This window comes from Hirundo rustica, chromosome 9 (genome assembly GCF_015227805.2).
Source record: "Hirundo rustica isolate bHirRus1 chromosome 9, bHirRus1.pri.v3, whole genome shotgun sequence".
Lineage (NCBI taxonomy): Eukaryota > Metazoa > Chordata > Aves > Passeriformes > Hirundinidae > Hirundo > Hirundo rustica.
In genome coordinates this window covers 5,141,593-5,163,420 of record NC_053458.1, presented here as the reverse complement: position 1 = coordinate 5,163,420, position 21,828 = coordinate 5,141,593, and the positions used below count along the sequence as shown (strand labels likewise).

Here is a 21,828-nt window from a genome sequence, read left to right as displayed (position 1 = left end):
ATCCAGCATTCCAGTGTCATGGAATCCCTCTCAAAGCGAGGGTTAGGGTCCAGTTGTGCGAGAGTTCTCAAGGACGATTAATTCAGACGCTGCAAAAATCATTCCTTTTCAATTATTTTGGAAGGATGGGAGAAAACAACACCTACTGGAGCTATGGAGACTCATCCCTGCCTCCAACATCACCTGCAGTGCACAGAGGAGAATGAGTACATGAAGATGTGGCTGCAGGTGAATGATTTAACTCTGACTTGCTTGTGTGTTTGGCACAGGTGGTGGGATTTGGCATGTGAAGCACGACATATATATATGTGTGTATGCTTACGTATAGACACACATGCATGCACACAGATGCTTATGCTTTAAAATATGCCCAGAATAAAATACAGTTGTCTGACAAAATTACTAAATTTTCTCTCCCTTATAGCAGCGCTGCCAATCCAGCACCAGGCATTCCATCTTTCATATAGAATTCAGTAAACATATCAATCCAAATCCAAGAGCCATAGCCAAGGTATCAATAACAGTGACATATTATGAAACTTTCATTCCCTTTCCCCCCTCCCCTTCTACCCCAGTAATAACTGTCAGGCGATCCTGGCAATTTCACAAGCATAGCAATGATTCAGCTGGCAGATTTCAGTGGATTATTGTGGCCAATTTGGAAAAACACTCTAATAAGCATTACTTTCCAGAAACCAATATAAATCTGGAAGAGGGGATTATTAAACCCAGGGAAACTATAACAAAAGACATTAATTGCATTTTTGGAAGGAGCTTTTGAATTAAATTATTACCTGCTAGTTTATAAGGAAAATATATAGATAAACCCCACTACCGTGACAAGAATTTATTTACATTGGCCACATATACCATAGGAAATTTACATACCAACACTCTGCTCATTTATGGCATTATAGAAGCATATGTATATTTTCAGACAATTAGGATTATGTTGTTTACTCTCACATCCACACATATGCACACAATTGATGGTAAGTAAAGCAAAAGATCAAAGGTAGGAAGGATCACAATGAATTCCAAGCCATGTGTTTCTGTATTTGTACATATATTTTAAGGTTTCTAGACAGTCTCACAACAGAATACAAAAGTTTCTTAAAACTACAGGACTTGGAGAGATTTCTCTAACTTAATTCTAATTTGCTGCTTACATCTGTTTTTTAAAAATCACCATCCTGCTCCAAAGTCTGTTGAAGTACATGAGGAGCTTTCTCTTGACACCCATAAATGCTGGACCAGGCCATTAATACAGAAAGATTAATTACCGCCTCTGAAGTTTGTGTCTTTGGGAATTGTGTGAGAAGAACGATGGAACAACCACAAGCTATTTTGGAAGTTCCAACATTAAATGACTAAAGGATTCATCGCACTGTTAAATAACAGTTCTGAAAACAAAATAATGTATTCTTACAATAATATGATGTAACCTCTGATTTTCTTATTTTCCCTTTGTGAGACCATTAGCTTGTATACGTGTTCTTCACATTTCATCTGTGTTCTCCTTGTATTTATCTTTCCAAACAAGTAATGAGTAATTCTGGAAGTAAAGGAGAAACTCTCTCGTTTGTCACTGAACTTAATTCCTCAAAGGCAGCAAAAAGATAGTTTGATGAGCATACATTTAAATAACAAGAGATCTATATGGCCACAAAAGACTAAAACTGGCAACGAGGACTGCATTTGTTTTGATAACTCAAAAAAAAAAAAGAGCTAGGATTTTACACTCCATTATTATTAATTAATAGACCTAGAACAAACACGGGAAGCTAAGCTCCGAAACAAATACTGCATAGGACACTGCTGCTCAAACCATAAAGTACCAGCCAAGGAAGCACAAGATCAGAAATATCCAAACAAAACACACGCAGAGCCTGTGGCTGAGCCGCAGGACTCCCACACAGCGACCTTCTGCCTTCCTGAGGGGGAAACAGAGCCCGTGTCCTCAACCCAAACACGATCACCTCATCTCCTGTACCAAACACCAGCTCTGTCTACCCCATCTCCGGCACTTCCAGGTCTTCAGGCTTCTATAAATTTAACTGCTCTTCACAGCTCATTTCCTGTTTGACACCAGCTCCCTTCAGAGAGTGACCATTACAAAAGTTGGGTGAAAAAAGAGTATCAGAAGCCTCTGCTAGCCCTGGCAGTTGCCCAGATGTCCCCACACTGTCACTGGGTCAGCCAGCCCCCATGGATGCTTACTTTCCATTTCACATTCATAGCACGGCAATCCTTGCAGGCTTCAGGTGCTATCACCCAGAAGATACTGATGGGATACAACTAAAACACGGGCCCTAGCACCACTATCAGCTGTCAGTTTTATTAATTCCTGAATTAACCACTACACTATGCCAATAGATAATGAACCATCCTCTTCCCACTAATTTTTCATCTCCTGGCTACCCCAAGACCAAAACTTAAAACAATTACCATGTGGTAAATTTAGAATTCTGCATCCATCATGAAACAGATAGGGCTGGATTTACAAAGGAAGAAAGGATAAAGGAGCTGCTCCTTTCTTTTCCTCTTAGCACTGCACATTGATACATTCAGATAAGACATGCCCTCTCCTCTTGTCACTTCTCAATCCCCAAATGACCACCAGGCACGTGTTGTCAGCTGAAGTTGAGGAACACTTGGCTTTCAGTGGGATACGACTGGCTGTAACAAAAGGCTCCAATGTCTTACACTGTTCTGCCTTAAAAATTGCTCTAATGTGCAATTGCCATAGAATTCACTGAGAAAACAAAGTTCCTGGGTGATTCATGCTGCATATTTTCCCTAAACCTGAGCTAAAACCTTCAAAGTCTCCCAAACTGAATCACCAGGCTGAATCACCATGTTTCCAAAGGCGTGGGGAGCAGCGTTCAGAGGTGCTGTACACAGGAGCTGTGTAAAGCACAGCCCAGTCAAGGGAAGTCATCCCCCTCTGCAGCAGAACCACTCAGAATCTTGGGAACAAGAGATTGATTACTGAGTTCGTATCTTTCCAGCCCTGGCTGAGCTCCCACTTGTTTGTGGTCAATGGGAATTTTGCCCCTGCGTTCAGCACAGCTGAAATCTGCCTTTAGGAATTGGCAGAAGCTTCAAGTTTGCAGCTGGGAGGGTTCCACGCAGGTGCATGGATGGAGGATGGAGAGCCTGCTCTGCTTGGAGAGCGCATGTGGGGATGCTGTGGGGAAGCAGAGGTGTCTCTTCCCCACTGGATGCTGCAGAGTGGACAGGACAAAGCCAAGTGCAGGTGAGAAAACAGCTACAATTCCACCTGGGAGTGCAACGGCCACTCTGGCTGCACACCCAACAGCAGAGCTGACTTCCCATCAGCAAATATTTCTACATTTTTAGCAGAAGAATCAGCCCCTTTGCTCTCAGCCCTTCCCATCAACCTCTCTTCCCCTTACATAAGCACAATGACTTGATGGCCAAAATGATGCATCTATAATTTCTACAATAACATTATGAAACAGTTCTCAAAATTTATCAGAACCAGACGCAGGTCATGAATAAAGCCACTATAAACTGATAAATATTGTTAAGGACTAGGAATCAGGACTTAAAAACTCACTGTTCTTCATCCTTCATAATCTAAGTGAAAACTGGCTGCAATAAATCCTAGAAATTGGACAGTCTAGATATAGTTGCTTACTTGTAACTTCTTTTAAGCTACATTTGCCAGCATTCCATATTTACCATTTTCTTAAGTATACACAAGTGTCTTTGATGGCATGGAGGGGCAGAGTTGAAACAATGAAACATTTTTAGTGCAGCATTGCAATCAAAAGCACTCAATTTAATATACAGGTTTGACAATCTAAGGTGTTTTGTCTAAGGTAGCTATTTTGCCCAAGTTGTTGTTGTTGCTGTTGCTTGAAATGGGTTCCTGGGCAAAGCACCACAGATTTAGAATGACACTCTGCCATGTTTTTAAGGAAAATATGGTTTTGTTTAGGCTACAATTAGATGCTTTCACAATTTGTCTCTGGCAGTCCGAGACTGAAAGCCCCAGAGTCAATTTGTTTAGTGTGAACTGAAGTAACATCTATCTTAGTAAAGAAAACTTTGCAACAAAAGAGCCTTCATCATAGTAAGACCTAAAGAGCTTTCCTTCTAAAAATGCAGGGCTGCCACACAATTCTTAAGTCACACCAATTCACGAGGCTACGAGCCACGTATTGTTTGGAAGTCATGGGGGTAAATCAAATTATCATGAATGACACTAATGATCCCATACTTGCCTGAACATAATGCACCTTATACAGTCTTGCCCTTAGGGATTATTTTTTATATGTAATTAGTACAAATGGCTTACTCTCCCTCTTTTGTTGACTTAACAAAGAAATGCACTCAGGTACAGAGCCTGCCTTCTCCGGGTTAATTATGGGAACCAAACCAGCCGTGCCTATCGTGTGAGAAGTCCCCAGGTAATACCTGGGAAAGCACAGAGTGCAATAAATGGAGGAGCAGATCATAAAATGCATAAAATGACTACCCTCTACTGGATGGAGCCAGAGCAGCTGAGATGTGTCAGTGCATCCTCAAAGCCATGATTTAATACAACTCCGTTCACAGTGGCTGGGCTGGGTTTGGGTTTGCACAGCAGTGGATCTAAATGCAGTTAACAAAAAGAATTCCTGGGCGATCAGGGTATGCCATCCTTGGAAAAAGCCAGCATTTCTGCTAAGCACAAGTCAATTATAAGCACAACAGACAAAAAAAGCGAAGGTTTTATAATGAGAGAAGAGAATCATCACAGACTTTCAGAAATCCAAATGGTTTCTTTGCCTTGTATTTTTATTTCCCAGCAAAATCAGGCCAGATCCCAGCTGGTAAAAACTGGCAAATTTCCATTAGCCTGTGGGTCATTAACTCTGAAAAAAAGGGCAGTTTCAAAACCAGTTTTGTGTATAGTGTTAGTTTCTGTCAGCGTTGCTATAAACAATCAAAATTGAAAGTATCTGGTATGACTACAATACCCATTTATTTCTCTTGCCATTCAGAGATGTGTTCCAACCCTGATTTTCGTAAAACAATTGACACATATCAGAAGCTGTATCTGACAAGCTGAAATATGCAACACGAACTTCTAAGTTCACACCCTCTTGTCTCCCTATAACCATCGCATAAATTCTTCACGACAGTGCTTTAAGCTGCTAAAGGGAACAACTCATTCCAAATGGCTGGCACAAACAAAGAGAAAAAAAATTAGCAGACATAGGCCCAGGTACAGATTTGGCAGAGATGTCTACAAAGGATCTGGCTTCTTTCCCTCTCCCCACGTTTTGTTTACCATCATCTGCCTGTGCTCCTGTACCTATGCAGCTCCACATGCTCAGGGCTCCCTTCCACAGCCGAACACAGACCCATCCCTGGAGCTTTGGGACACCCACCACTGCACACCAAACAAGCTGGATCCAACACTTGAATTTCACTGTCTCAATTTTGAGTGAGTTGGACCAGGAAGCTGCTGCTGTGCTCAACAGTCTCTCCCTGCCCTGTTTCACAGCAGAAATAAAGCATCCATGTGTCATGGCAAAGCAGTTTCTGGCACAAAGCATTATGAGGTATGTTAGTATTCATCAGAATCAACAGAGAATCTTTCCCTCATAGCGAGGAGAAACTTTTTGTTCTAAAAAGGTCAAACCTGGTAAAGGCAAAGCAAAACAAAAGGTATCTTTCTTGTCAAATGGACTCTCTAGCCAGTCATCCCCCGTTTCACACCTGCCACTGTGAGATACAAGCACCTGTCTGTGAAATGTTCTGAGAGCCTGGCCTGGGGGACAGTGGGGTCCCCAGCTCTGGGGATGCTCAGCACCCGGTGCTCTGCATGGGGACTATCCTCAGCTACCTCATGGCAACATCAGCAGGACAAACACATACAAATAATACACCTGGAGTGCAGACAGGCTTAAACTGTACACCTGTGCCTGCTAATGCACCTCCTTCTCTTACACCTAGTAATGCAATAATCTGTGCTCAGAGAGTGGCAGAAAAGCGAAGTAATTTTGCATTCAAAATTATTCCCTACAATTTATTTTCCAATTTTTTAAGGCAGTCTAGCTTATGTTACTCATACAGTTGGGCATCTTCTATTTCCACTACGCAATTATTCCACTCTAAAATAGACCTCCTTTTTGGGAATCCTTTAGTGAAAAATTAAATTCTCCAGGCTTTGTCTGATTTTTGCCTGATTGTCCCTACTTGTTTTCTATTCTCTCCTAAACAATCCCTCCCTTTTCTTTTCTCCCCACCCCAGCCTCAGTTTAATTCCTTTCATCTTTCCTTAAAAGACTGTCTCTCTGTCCCCTTAATCATTTTTTAATTTCCCATCCTTTAGGCAAGTGCCAAAGATGTTAAAATGAGAAATGGATGCTTGCCATAAAGGAACAGAACTCCTGTAACTCCAAAACAGTTGAAACCATGAGAACTTGCAGGCCATTACCCCATTATGCGAATGGTATTTTTACAGCACTAGAAATGAAGTAATGCAGCTACAAATATTCATGTTTTAAACATGCTGTCATTCTAGCGGCCTGGCTACAAGTTGCCTGAGAAGTACTGAGGAGGGCTGGGGGTATCACAGTCCCCCGAGAAGAAGATCCAAGCTCCACAAAGGTTCCTTCCATTCTGATCCATTTAACTTTGCTCAGTGTTAAAAGTCTTTCCTTTACAAAGTCCTAAATTTGCTGCTTTTCAATATCCAACTGTGAGGAGGGATGATGCAGACTCCCTCTCCCAGCCCTTCCCGTCACGTTCACTGGGTACCTCCAATACCTCTCCCTCCAACTCCAGCAAGTCTCTTCACACCTGGAAGTAATCCTGATTGCCTCTTTTCAAAATCTGAACAAAAATGGTCAGTGATAACGGAGATAACTTTGTCACTTCAGCTCAGAAGCAAGGTGCACACAGGAGGAGGTTTGCCAGTCTCAAGTGTAAAACGTGCTATTCACCACCTACCTGGCTAAAAGACTGAGCTCGTGTGCTCTGTGCACGTCTGGCTTCTGGGTGTTGTCAGCTTTTCACTCCTTGGCCTTAAAGACAAAGCATGGCCTAAAAATGTTCACTTGGACCAAAGTACTGTAAACACTGAACTCTGGGATCACCACGACCATGCAATTAAAAATGTCATTACATTTGAGGGTATGCAGGAAGATAAAGCCCCACAAGTAATTGTGATACTTAAAAATATTTTCACACAATCTGCTTCTTTTTCTGATCTCCCATGTCTTTTCTGAGGGGACAGTTTATTCCATGGAGGCAAGTGGGCACCACGTCAAGCAACAGATGTGGTTTTATTGAGAGCACCCCACACTGAGTCAGGTCTACTGCTGTTTTGTGAGTGCAAGCAAGTACCACAAGCTGTCTATCTCCTGCCAGATCCCTTCTCCCTGCAGTACTTGAATGTGTTTTCAGGCACCATGACTTGTGCCATTCCAGGAGCGTCCCCCGGGCCTTGTTTTACGCAGAGACAGTTCGCTCGAGGTCCGCAGGGAAGCGGGTTGAGACTGTGTCTCTTTGTAAGGAAAGCAGGGTAATTTCTGCAGCTGGCCGGTTCCTGAGCAAAGGCAGACAAATGCAGTTGTACCCAATTTGAAATCAAGGGGGAAAAGGGCAGGATTTGTTTCACAGGACTGAAAGGTCCTGACTTACAAGCCACAGTGTTGACAGTACACCTTTCCCAAAGGCATGGACAGAGAGCTGCTCTGTGCCTCTGCGCGTACTGAAGGATTATTGTACAGTAAAGTGGTGCTGGGCTCAGTGACCCACACGGCCCCACCAGTTCTGCCTTGTGTTTTCCTTTTTTGTAATACTCCATCTTCCTCACTCTCTCGCTGAAGCAGGGTGCAATCATATCAACATGGATACAGCAGATTAGTTTTACAAGGTTCCCACCAGTCTGACATTCATCAGCTTTCTAATCTCGTGGTAACACAATCCCCTTTACAAGTACGCGCTGAGGCAGCGCCCGCGCTCTCAGGCCGAGGGCTGTGGGTTAAACTGATACCCAGGTCCTGCATTCCACCAGCTGCTGATTGACTGACCCTGTTCCTGACATTCCCAGGGCCTGGCAGCCCTCCATGCAAGGGTTAAAGGGAAGTTGTACGCAACGGTCCTAAAACACTTGGAAGAATCTCCCTGAATCAAAACCATTTCATAAAAGGCTCTCTGCCAGGCAATAAAATATTTTTTGATGGACTCTTATTTTATCATTACCCATGTAAGAAAAATGTATTGCAAGAATCCCAACACAATTCAGGGAAGTAATCATTTTCAGATTTAGTAGGCATTCTCAATTGGCAAAAATGAAAGATTTATTGTAGGCATGATGAAACAAAGAGCAGTTGTGCAAACTTTACTGAGCTGGATTATGAGAACATGCTTTTTCCATTTCCCACTTTTAAATGCCTTGGATGCAGTTTCAAAAGACAGATCAAGATCAATTATTTAACACTGCAGCTCCACTGTACCTGAGCAGAGGATCTCTTCACACATATGTTATCTGTACACAACAATAAAAGGAGATGGAGAGAAGACACTGATATAGACAGCTACAGCAGACTTTGAAATGAAACTCCCATTGTTCCTTGACTCCACAATCAGCCAGGGATGTAAATAGAAAAGTCAGGCACTGACAAATGTCTGTGATTAAATGCACAGTTATTTGAAATGCAGCCATTTCTGACTTACCCAAATACAGAAAATACAGGTGTCCTTAAGGCAGAACACGGGGTACTGAATTCTCTACAATGGTGACATTTTCTTTGAAAGCCACAGTCGAGCTGAATAAAATCATTCTCTTGCACACCTTTACTCAGAAGAATAATGTTATGAAGTAGAAGGGACTTTCTGGTCAACAAAGGTGCACAGTCTTATACCTAATTTACAAAATACAGGAAAGAGAAAATACTTTCGGAAGGAGGATATCTTTTCCTTGCCTTTTCCGCCAGGAACTTAATGTGCTATTTACAATGACACCAGTTTAAAAATGGAGAGAAAGCAGCAGAGTAATTTGACTTAATTCAGCCATATCCGAAACTTGGGCACAAGAGTTTTCACCACACGGGAAATGCCACTGGCAGGCAAAAGCCTGAAAGAGCTTTGAGATTCTCAGCAGAAGGAATGATTAGAAATGCAAAGTAGCATTATGGGCACATTAAGTTATTGGCCTCAGTACCTCACTGTGATTATTCACCCTCACTGTGCTCCAAAGAAATTTATTTCATTGTACTTGTAAGGAAAAGGAGATCCAAGGTGACAATACCTCAAAGTGCTCACGAAATTTCAGTAACTCAGTTCCTGGTCTGAGAGGAAGAGGACCTCAACTTCAGAGTGAGGGGCAGGACATCTCCAAAACAAACCTACCCAAAACCAGCCCTGCTTTTGGAAATAACTCAGAGTGAGCTGTCAGATGCCAGTAGGTCACTTTTTGATATATTTATCTTAGCCAGCATGTTGGTTTTTTACCAGGCCCACTGGACTACTTGCTAAATGAGCCAGTGAAGGTTTCAGAATGTGACTCTGCACTGTGCAATGATGGCTTTTCATTTCTCATCTGATATTAAAGGCCAACTGCTGCTGGTTTGACCCAAAATAAGAAACAAATGCATCACATTGAGAACTGAGATAAAACTGCACAAATGACTGTATAAAGTTTTTAATGTGCACTAAATTCCTCTTTCTCCCCCGAGACTACACTATACAGCCTCTCTGTTGCCTACAAATGCAGATTAACACTTTTATTAAATGACATAGCTTTCACTAATATGGAGTATTAAAACGTATTGGCATAATAAGAAGTATTATTAAGTATATCACTGGCACAGGTTATAAACAATATTTAATTTTTATGGCTTTTTAATTTGACCAAGCCCTCTGCCAGGTGATACGAACTATTTTTCCTTCTTGAGGTTAATCACTGTTCAGAGAGGCTAAGTCACTGAGAGTTCTGAACAATTCCTACCACTTTTAATACTCCCCACAGAACACATACAAAGGAATAAAATAAAGCCAAGCATTAACCTCAAGAACACAAGCACAAATAATTTGTTTAAAATTTTAAAACTTACAAGTTCTCCACCAAGCAGCCAAGTTGTCCACTAAATGACAGGATTAAGAATATTCGGATGCAAGTTGTTTTTTATAAATTAAATTTCAGGGGGTAAAAAGAAAATTTGTCTCTCATTGATACTATTTAAAACACTGAATGCATCCTGCTTTCCCAGATCTTCTGGAGACAACTCACCCTCCCAAAGTGATGCCGGATCCTGCAGAATTATGGTTTTAGGACACAACCGCTGGACACATTTTTGAGGTACTGTTGAGATGTATTACGATATTCCTACAGGAAACAGGTATTTCACAATTATACTCCCTGCTCTGTAAAACTTATCACTAGAGTGGAGAACGTGTCTGACTAGTCGAGGGTGTATCACTTCACTACTGAGCAGATTTAAACAGTGAAACCCATGGACCATGCACTCCAAGGCAGGGGAAACAGTGAGAAAGAAACCTCATTTCTTTCAAAAACACTTTTACTGCATGGGAAATGGTGAGCTACAGAAATCCTGAAGGCATTGCAAACACAGCGCTTAGAGGCCGGAAAGCCCTTCTGCCTTTTTGCTCTTCAGATGTGATTATTTGATAAAACACATTGATCTGCACGGCAAAGAAAGTGATCTTGTGGTGCAGCTGGAATGAATTGGGAGTTAGGAGCTTGTTTCCAAGATACCTTCAAAAGGTGATGCCTCATGAGAGGTTTTTAGGTCTGTGCTGAGACGGGGGTTTCAATAAATCTACATGCGGAGTTTCATCCAGCAAAGAGCTGGAAATAATTCTGAGTGTCTTAATATGAGAATCAATACTTGCTGAGCCTTGTGGGACAAGAGGATAAAGATAAAAACATGGTATCGAGATGTCATTTTTCTAAGCAAACTGGGCAAAGGGAAGGGAAAGAAGCCTAGAAGAAATCTTAAAAAAAAATCCAAAAAACTGGGAGACATGCCTAGGATTTTGTCTGGCAGCCAGACATGGCAGGTCACAACTAATAAATTTCACTTTTTGGAGTTGGGCATACTTCAGCCTATATTATTTGACAAAGAACATGAATGACTTTGCTTGGCGTGGAGGAGTTCTGGTACAACTACCCCTCCTGTGTGCCACAAGGGTGCCAGCAGCACAGTCCGTGTGGAGAACCACTTTTAATACAAAACTGTTCTCTTCCTTTGAGATGTTCTCTTTCAATCTGAGCATTGTTAGGTATTCGTCGAAAGCTCAGTGTTTAGGATTCTGACAAATATCTGTGGCTTTGCAGGAAAATGGATCATTTTCCTTGCATTCAAATCAGGTCACATTTGGAATTGTGGTGAAAAATGTGTTTCAGTAGCCAAATCAGAACACTGAAGAATGACCAGAAGATAAATTAGTCCAGGATGAGCTGAAATATAATTGTTTGGGGGACTCTAATAACAAAATAAAAACACTGAATAAATCAAATGGGAAAAGCTAAACAACAACAACAACAAACTGTCTTTGTTTATACCTTATTCATTCTGAAATGGAAAGAAAAAAAACATGGCTTAAAACACTGAAACATTTCCAAAATAGCACATTATCTATAAAATGTCAATAGTAACTAAATCCTCCAGTTTTGTTCACTGTCCCCCATCACTTGTTTTCCAAACTGAAGGCGACCCAGATTCACTAATGTGGTTTTTTTCCTCAAAGCTCTACTGTGATACTACTGCTGGATTGAAAAAATTGGTGGAATACCTAATAAAACTTCTATCATGGAGGATGGAAATGAATATCCATGCCTTTGTCACAAGGCTATCTGTTCCCTAAACCACTGTCTGCCTATCACCTTACCTTCAGCAGATAGCAAGTATTGTTAGTTATCCAATTATCCAACACTGTGACAACCATAATAGTGGTAATTAATTACTATATCCTATGGCAGGGAGTTTCACAGGGAAATGCGCACTATGTTGTGGTGATATCACTGTTAATACCCCGCTTTGTTTCTTATTTAACACACTGAACAGCAATACCTACGCACAGTCACCGGATCTGCACAAATGTATCAGGAAATCTTCAGGATTAGTATGTTTTAAACAGGTCCCAAATTGCTTAATAATTTATCAGGTCAAATGAAATTAAACCTTGTGGAATTAAACATTCTCGTAGAATAAAGAAGGTATGTATTTCAAAGCCTTCTCCACAGAAGTTTCATGCTATACCTCTAATTACCCTTTTCCATTTCTCAGATCTCTTTAGTGTCCTGCATAACATTTTTTAAGGCACACAAGTGAACTTGAAAACCATTCTGGATTCTGGCAGCAACACTCGGAATTTACTTCATTTTAATTTATTTAGATTTACGCAAAAAACCCCCCTGGAAGTATGTCAGCCAGACCTAACCTGTATCAGACTGTTGGAAAGTAACAAAAAAGGCAGCCAGCCCAGCTTGCTCAGAGCACAATTCCATCAGGTCTAGCACGCTGTATCATTTTTCTATCAACCTGATAAAGTAGATGCACGTCATAGAATATCCTGAAGCCCAAGAATCCCAGGACCAAACTGGGAGGCTGATAATCCTTCAGGAGAACCTTGGCAGCTCCTCCCTCTGCAGCCCAGCTCAAGCAGGCAGAGCGGGGTAGCGCAGGGCCATTGCACTCTACTCGTCTGCAGTTCTGTCCTGCTGCACTGGAACACGGGACAATCCCATTCACAATGGAATCTGAGCCCAGTCATTTCTGCTGCGTTTGCTCTGCAAGGTCTGTTAGTGTGGAGCTTTCCTGTGGGCAGACACAAGTTCAAATTCACCAGCTGGTTGGGCATGAAGCTGAGAGAGAGCCAAGCCTAAAGCCCGTTGTCAGCCTGCCCTCCAGTGCTGGGGCACGCTTAAACCCATTTGTACTGCCCTGGAATCTGCAGTGGGCTTTGTAAACAAACAAACATTGTGTTTCCACAAAACCACTGAACTGCTGTCTACTCCTCTAATCAGAGTGTTTTGAATGCTGACTTTCCTTGACAGTATCGGGAAATGCCATCAGAGACCTAATAAAAAGAGAGATCTCTGGTGAGGCAGCTTTCATAGAATGGATGTTTCCTACCACTGACTTCAAAGGAAAGAAAGTGAGCCCAACATTATTGTTGTTTTTTTAAAGCACTCTTTTGGCATCAGTGCATGACACCCTCCACTCCGAAAGCTGAAAACACTTTCCAGACTTCCACAACATTCCCTTGAATCAGGCAGAAAGTCACTGTTTAGGTGAAGTAACTCACAAACAGATAAGCTGCTCACACAGACCCGTTTTCCCCATGGATGCAGGGCTGTCCCCGAGACTCCTCTGTAGCTGCAGACCTGTAGAGATCTCATTTCTCACCCTGCAATGCTGGACACACACACCCCATGGACTGCAGACTGCATCAGACTCGCCATCTACTGAGAACAGAGATTCCACACTGGTTTCCTCAGAAACAGAAGCAATAGTACTAATCTGCTCCACAGGCATTCTCCTGTATTCCCAACAACCAGATCGCTGCCCATGAAGTGTTACAGATGCAGCCAAGCCTTCTGATGAAAGCTCTCACACACTCACATCATGTCAAACCACCTGTGTCAGAGACCGAAGTGAAAAACTAACAGGAAGCTCAGCCAGAGTGCAATCTTTTGTGCAATCTGTACAAAAATCTGTTTCACCGGTAAATCGCAAATTGTTAGTTTGTGTGAAGTGGTGATTGGAACACAAGATCTGCCCTGGAATGCTGGAATTGCCTAAAGAAACCCTTAGGCAAGGTACTTATCTTCTCTGTCTCAATTTCCCCATGTTTAATGCAGTGCCTATGATGTCCCAGCCTTAGGGAATCAAAAGAACTGACTACAAACAGCCAAACAGCACCAGGTGCTGAATTTCACTGTGTACAATACAGCACCCAAACCATTCCATTCAGACTCCTCCCAAACTAAGTACAGTTGAATATATATGTGAAAAAAAAGATTCTGCTTCAAAGTCTTAACTCTCTAGGCAAACATAGAGAAACAGGTCAAGAACACACAGAGGAGGCATCTGTTTCTCTGAAATACAAAAACTAAAGACATTAACCATAAATATTATCCCGGTCCAGCTCCTTTCATGTATATCACACACATTATGATAGCCAATTTCTATAAACACTAATTACACGTGTAGAAATTACATAAAGATAAATCATTTACCTTGATCCTGTCTGGGGAGGCCCCTGAGCACACATGAATGCAGCGATGGGAACATATTTTCTACTCGTTATGAAGCCACAAGAGTACAAGAGGGCAAACTAATAAGCCAAGTACAGATTTGTCCAATTCAAACAACTCTAGACAACTAAATGAGCAGCTCTGTATTTACATTTGCAAGCAGAGGCTTAAACCAAGGATGCAATATCTGGAGATCAGCACGCTTCTACTCACCAAAGTATTTGCAGAACCGAAAGGCAGCGAAAGATGCAGTTATGAGAAACTTCTTCTCTTCCTTTTTTTTTAAATAAAAACCATTTAAGCTTGTTAATTTTTGCTGTCTCAGACAATCAAAATTCCAATTGTCTGGGACATCAAATCTAAGAAAGCATGAAATTAATCTTCAGAAGTTAAAGTCTTAAAGGCATTGCATCATTATTTTTGTTGGATATATTTTTGATTATAATGCAGATGAACCCCAAATTTAATAAAACTAAAATAACATGAGTTAAGTATGAAACATAACAGGATATTGCAAAGAGATTAGGTAGTTTCCTTTAGACTACTTGCAGAGCCCAAGGAAAAACCAAACTGAGGGACACAATGACGAGAAGGCACCGCTTAATTAGAATATTTAACAGAATATAAAAACAGAATACTCATAGTACCGGCCTTGGCAATGGAACACAGTGAGCAGAACATGGACCTGAAACATCAGCAGTGCTCTGCACCAGATCCTGTTTTGCCTGTCGCCCTGTCTGCAGCAAAGAAAGAAGCAGGCTCACTAAATTCAAACCAGCTGCAAAGATGAGAGTGTTACAGTTGGACTGAAGGAAGCTTACCTCATGAAAGTATTGTGGAAACTGCTGTTGGAAAGATAATAAAAGGATTAACTGCAGTTTTAGTGAACCATTTACTTTTCAATCAAAATGTCTCATGTATTTCCTGTTCTCAAGTAGCCTGAATTCCAAAATTCCTTTGTCTATTACAGTACATAGTAGCAAAGCCTGTCATAAGAAATTAATAATTTTACAAGGAAAAGTACTTTTATATATGAGGGCGGGGTGCTGCTCACTGTTAGCTTCTCCTGAGCAGTTCAATACCTAGTCAGGCAGTAATCTTACAGGCAAGAGCAAAATCGAGGGCTTAAAAAGAAAGTACAATGGGTAATTGTGAACAGCGAAAGAAAATCTCCACTACAAATACCAAGAGACGCAAAGTTACTTTAACAGAGCCACGGCAAAAACGAAACAAAATCTCAGACCTCTACAGACAGAGAATGAATTGTCTTCTTAATTTGCAGGAATAACAACACAGTTATTGCCACATCAAAAGAAAAGCCATCATTTAAAATGACATGACATCACTGCACAATGCAACACTGCACAGCAACCCGTGTTTCACGTGGAATGGAATTCACTGGGCAAATAATCCCCACTTCATAGTAATAACTTCAAGGAGCTGTGCTGCAGCTTTGGATCCTGCCCCTGCTAGATCAAGCTCTTTTCAGGGTAGAAAACTAAATTTGCAAAGAAGACATGGTTTCTGTGTATTCTCTTGGATCCACTCCACTCCCTGCAGAATTCCAGACTGCAACATTTAACAGGCAATACCTCTGCTGACAGTGGAAGGATCTTACCGTGGGAATAGAATAGTTAACTCCAAGTAGAGCAATGTACAGCTCCCAGTCCTGATTGGGCCATTCCATGTATGGGAACAAATATAATACCTGCTCCAGTAAAAGAGATCTTTATATACTTACATGCCAAGGCTATATAAATATGACATAAAGGCTGTCTGCAATATCAGATGCAAAGGCTTTCCCAACCTATTCATAAAACCTTGATGAGTTATCAAAAGCTGGTACTTTAGTGCAGATGAAATTAATTGAAAGTAGGACATTTTTAGCATTTGTTAAGATATTACAGTCTTTAATATCTCTGGTTTACCAACTTTTCTGTAGGAATGGGAATGTAACATTAGAAATCTGCTATACAGTATCTGTTAAATATGCATTTTTCAGGAAAAGAGACAAGTTCCCTTATCCATGGAGTCTACTGATCTTTCAGCACCACAGGAAACTAATCAGGGCTTCACGTTTTAAGTATGCTTTCAATTTACTTACCTACACTTTTGTTTGGAAAGAACAAACTTGCATTATCCTTTAATAATTTATAACTAAAAGAAATCTATTTAGGGGAAGTTAAATTCATTTATTATTATTTAGAAAATGTTATCGAGCTACTTCTGGAATAGAACTGCTCAGTTCTTGCTTTCAAAGCAAAAAGAAACACACAAGTCTTAGAGTGTTCCCGTTTTATCTCGGGCAATTTGATGGTATTCTCTAAGTACATGTACTGTTTCCAGTATTATCTTAGGGAATACCGCCGAAACAGCGCAGACATTAAGATAATGTTTTTCATTTATCCAATGGAAGTAAAAAGATAATCAGGACAGTCACTTATGGAGAAAATTTTTCTCTGCAACATGTTTTGAATACTCTTGTTTTCTTCCTTCCTTCTTCCTTCCATAACCACTGAAGGCCAGGAAGCTTTTTCTACCAACTTTTTTTTCCTATTCCTCCATAGAAAACTACAGCTTGCCATGGAAAAGTTTGTCATGATCTATCATCCTTACAAGCATTTTCCATTGCATCATGCTCTGATCAAAAGGAATAAAATAGACATACAGCTGAAAATTCTGCCTATCACGAACCCCAACCTGCTGCCATAACCATTCCCTTTGTCTGCACTTATCTGTGTGTGCGTGTGCATGCACACGCGTGTGTGTGTTACAAACGAGACTTTCCAAATTTCATGGCCCAATTTGGAAGCTTATGTCAAACTTGTTTTGCTTCATCTGTTTCAGTCAGGGTCTTATATCATTGTTGTTTCAAACATGTGGAAAGCTTAATGGAAGTCATTAACTTTTATTTTAGTTTGGCCATATTGTCATCATGGTGGGCAGATGCAGAGATGGTGTTATTCCCAAGATCCTCTTTTTGGAACACTGCTGTTGTTTACATCTTCTTGATCAGAAGAGAACAATGGTCTTCACTTATTTTTAAAGCTCTGTTTCGCAAATTAAAAAAGCCCCTAACAACCTTTGAAAACATAATTAAATATATTCTTTTTATTCTTTTAACTGTTTAAAATCCTTTAACAAGTTTCTTTTTTTTTTTTTTTTTTTTTGGTCTAAACTACCATTTGAAACTACCATTTTGCACTCACAACTCTATGGGTTATTATTCAGCTGAAGGAATGAAAAGAATTTCATTAGATGTGTTTTATGTTTCTTGATTAAAAATGTCACCCGAGGCTCAGTGACTTTGTTTTACGTTAAATGATGGCTGCGTGCTTTGATCATCACTTTATTAGTGGTTTAATGAATATTAAAAAAACAAAGCACTGTATTAAAAGTTAAGCTCTCATATAAGGAAACCGAATCCCTTTTCCAAGAACTACAGTATTTCTTACTCAATCATTTCCTTCTAGATTAAGGTTTTCTCCAATCCCCCTTCAGCCTGCTACAGACTAAGTTACAGGAAAGCACAACAATTATATTGGAGTAAGATCGAAGAGAGAGCAAGAAAGAGAGCAGAGCAGTTACGTTTCTATTCAAACAAATATAATCCAGACTTACCATGCACTTGTTTGGTTTTTCTCCCGAGTGAACCCTCATATGAATAAGCAGTTTGTAGCGAGCATTGAAGGGTTTATAGCGGCGGACACAGCCTGCCCAGAAGCAAGTGAAGTCCTCTCCTTTCCTCTGGTCAATGTGAGTCTTTTCTATGTGTCTGACCAGTTCGTCTTGTTGGTCGTAAGTGGCACTGCAGTCAATCCACTGGCAGACCTGCTTGCCGCTGCTGAGGTCCTGCTCATCGCCGTCGCTGGGCTGCAGGGACTTGGGGGACATGGAGGTGCTGAGGTGAGGCAACGTCCCTGGGGTCTGGCTGAGCTGCTGGTGGAGGTGGTAAGGGGGAGGCAGCCCCTGGTGATGGCGAAAAAGATCAGCAGTGGAGGAATAATCATCAGCTGGTTCTTGTTTTAAGAAACTCACCTTCTGGGTGCCGTGTGAGTTCTGGTGAGGATGGCTCGTACCATTCATCATAAGGCTGAGGCTGCCATTCTCCTCGACTTGCTGCATTTGCATCTGCTCGCAGTCACCTCTGTCACATTCAGTGGAAAGAGGTACAAGACATGCTGGAGGGGAGGGAATACTGCAAGGATTTCCAGGCTGAGAGCAAGACTGGGGCTGAGAGGATTTTTGAGCACTGTGATGACTGATCTCCACAGGATGAGAGGAAATGCCAGCTGAGTTAGTTCGCAGTCCATTCACACAGGTGACCAGTGACGTCTGCGACGTGCGGATGATCGCTGTAATGTCGATTCCTTCGGCTGAAGACGGCACAACAGAGATGCATCTCTTCTTCAGGTTGCTCGTTTGCAGCCTAGCCGAGTGCTGAGGGGTGCCAAGTGACAAAGGACCCAGGGAGGAGCTGTGTTCATTATTAAACAAGTAGGAGGAAAGTGAATTTGTAAAGCTATTATTCATTAGGTCTAGTTCAGGATGCAGACTACCGGAGGCTCTCAGCTCCATCCCCTCTGTAATCCTCCTATGTGTGGAAGCCTCAGACAGAACCTTATAGTCACTGGGGCATTCTTGTTTAATGTGCTGAGCCGGGTGACTTCCATTCAGGCATGGAGCAGCAGAATCTACTGAGTCTTGAAACCTGGGTGACCTGCAATACAGTTTTCATTAAGCATCGCTAATCACCACAGGGTTTATGATTTTTTGTACAAGACACAACACTTGTTAAGCCCTGCGGAATGGAAGCACTTGCTCTCTGCTGAACCTTGCCTGTCTAATGTAGCAAGGACACCAAAAAAATCTGCAAAGCTTTCTCTCCAACCTGTGTAAAGACAGCATCGTTATACAAAGGATTAATTTTATACACTGGGTTACACATGGAACAGAGAATCTTCCCTCCATTGCTACAGGCAGTTCATCAATCACAATCGAGTCTTTCAATGCATAATAGATTGGGCCAAACAATAGTTGAGAATGAAGTTTGAGAACTTTGAGGCATTTTTGGATTATTCAAATATTGTCATTTTCCTCAGAGCACACTGAGAAAACGCCTCGGCATTCTTGCTGACACAAAAAAGCTGAGCTTTGCTTACATGTCAGAGACATGCTTTCCTTTGCTAAATTAAAAAAGGAGCCAGATCACGGGAGAAAAAAAGGAATACAGGAAAAGAACTGGTTGCTTTCAACCAGTACTCCAGAATCAGTGTGAAATCAGCTGAGTATTTACTTCCACAAAATAAAAAGTTAACAGCCAGTAAATTTAAAATGGGAGCCTATGTACTCCCATCTCCATATTTCATAATAAAGAGTGCACAGGACTATAAATCACAGTTCTGTTCTGCAGAAGTGATTTTTCATCATTTTTGATGTGTGTTGAATCCATTCATTGACAAAGCAGAACCTTGAGGAACTCCACAAAAGACTTCTCAGAAAAGCACTCCATTAAGAAACATTTCCTCCTAACATTTTCTTCCAAGCAGTTAGCAAGTGGTTTATGGCTTAAAATAAAACATTTTATCTCAGCTATAAACATTAACTGTGGATGATCCAACTGCGTGCTTTTTCTTAGGAGCAGAGGGTGTTCCTTACATATCCCTAAAGCATGGGAGGGTTTAACCTATGGCTCCATCATGCCAGACCAGGGAGAGGAAACAGTACATCTGTGTGCAGGAAAGCTGTACCTGAGCTAATAAACCCTCCAGAGAAGTGTCCCGTGGCTCTTAAGCTGACATGTTCCACTTAAATGAATTTTATGCTTTTTTGATGCTAGCACCACAAAAGCTGAAGAAAACCCAGCCATTTGGCAGCTTGAGTGTGACACGAAAGCTAAGGCAGGTCTGACAGATTTTAAAGCATGAAACACGTGTACATAAAAGTATTTTGGACATTTACACACTAAACTACGAAGCTGCTGAATAAACTGCATTTATTTTACACCTTAGATGATTTTATCACTATTATTTCCATTAATCCATCACTAATGTTAAGATGGGAAGCTGGGATAACTTCTAAAACTTCCTCAGTAATAGCTCTCAAAAGAACAAAAAGGGAAGGAAAAAAATAACAACAATCAAAAGCTTCAAAAATACTTCCTTCCCATGAAATTAAGGCTGTCAAAAATTGGCACTTGTCCAAGGCACACAACTGGCAACACTGCATTCACTACACACAGGTTTCTATGCTCCAATAGGGCATAATGTAAAAAAACTCTTTAAGATCACGAGAGAAGTTAAATTCCCCACTATCCACTGATACAGAACAATCAAGTAATTTGTTTGCTACCAGAAAGTTTAAAACAGTACATTTAAACATTTTAGAGGTTTCCATAAACCATTGTTTATAATTTCTCTCTATAGGTTTGCACAGTTGGTCTCAGGGTAAACTTAAAGCACCTGTTTCTGCAGATGGCAAATTTATATTTTAAAAAAACAAACCAAACAGGATTCATACATTATTTTTTAACATTTACAGAGCCATATGTCTGTAAAATATGTGGCGTAAGTATACTTTTATTGCATATGTTTGGGAAACCCCGCTCTGTTTGCTCAGTTAAAGAGTGGTGGTTTTAACTCATTCTGAGAAAGGCTTTACAGCATGCCATGCCAGGCACAGCATTTCCTATTACTTGGTTTCTGCTGTACAAAAACTCTTCTAAATAATTCAGTTTGTCTCGCAGTTTAGTGGTCCCAAAGCCTCAGGCTAAAGTAAACTCAACACATTTCCTACATCATATAAAGCTAACCCAAGCTTTACATTTCAGCCTGTGATAATTGGTGTCGTATTATTAAGCTTTTTGTAAAGCTCCCATCTTGCCAGAAATCCATGAGAGAAGTTTGGGTTTTGACTAAGCTGGAGTCAGTGCAGAGTACCTTCAGGATGAATACAAACATCCCTGCCCTGAGAAATACTAGGTTTCCAAAATCCTCAGGAACAGCTGCATTTCCAGCACAGGATCTTACTCAGAGTCAACACTGTACTGATGTGATGTTGCAGTGCAGATTCTGAGACACACAAAAGAGAGTTTTGAACCACAAGGCAAGCCAGAATGCTTATTTCAAAAGCAAATGAGGTGAGGGCACTGAAGTCATGCTTCTCATTGCCACAGATGTGTCTTATCCATTCGCTGCCTACAAAATGATAAGCACAGGCTGCTTGTGCAGATCAGAACCAAGTCCTCTCCAGGATCTGCAGCTTTCTCTGTAGCACTGTATATTTATATACATTATAAATCCCATGCTGGCGAACTCGGCTGGGAGAATCTGACATTCCTTCAATTTCCTGACATTTGAGTGTTGGGGTAGCTGACGTCAGGGTTGCATTAATGCAAAGTTCCTGTATTCCTGGCAGACCTTTGCCATCACTCCTCCAGGGAATGCCCTGCTCATTCCTCCCTGTCCTGGGGGGGCTGTAGGGGGGAAGGGAACAGAAACAAAACCAATGCAGGAGCGACACAAGGTGTCTGACATCCACCTTGCAGGGTGGCCCCCCTTATATCCAGTGACTCTTTG

General features: G+C 41.2%; 1 protein-coding gene across 5 annotated transcripts in view; it reads right to left on the bottom strand.

The window, feature by feature from the left end:
* The window catches only part of GLIS1 (GLIS family zinc finger 1), a 188,225-nt gene that overhangs the window by 71,449 nt on the left and 94,948 nt on the right, over nt 1–21,828 (bottom strand). For 4 of the 5 annotated variants that reach the window (XM_040073138.1, XM_040073139.1, XM_040073140.1 and 1 more), the window contains one exon: nt 17,873–18,971. In XM_040073138.1, the coding sequence (XP_039929072.1) occupies nt 17,873–18,971 (1,099 nt within the window). The remainder of the gene's footprint in view (nt 1–17,872; nt 18,972–21,828) is intronic. The other variant, XM_058421762.1, reaches the window with a different exon arrangement.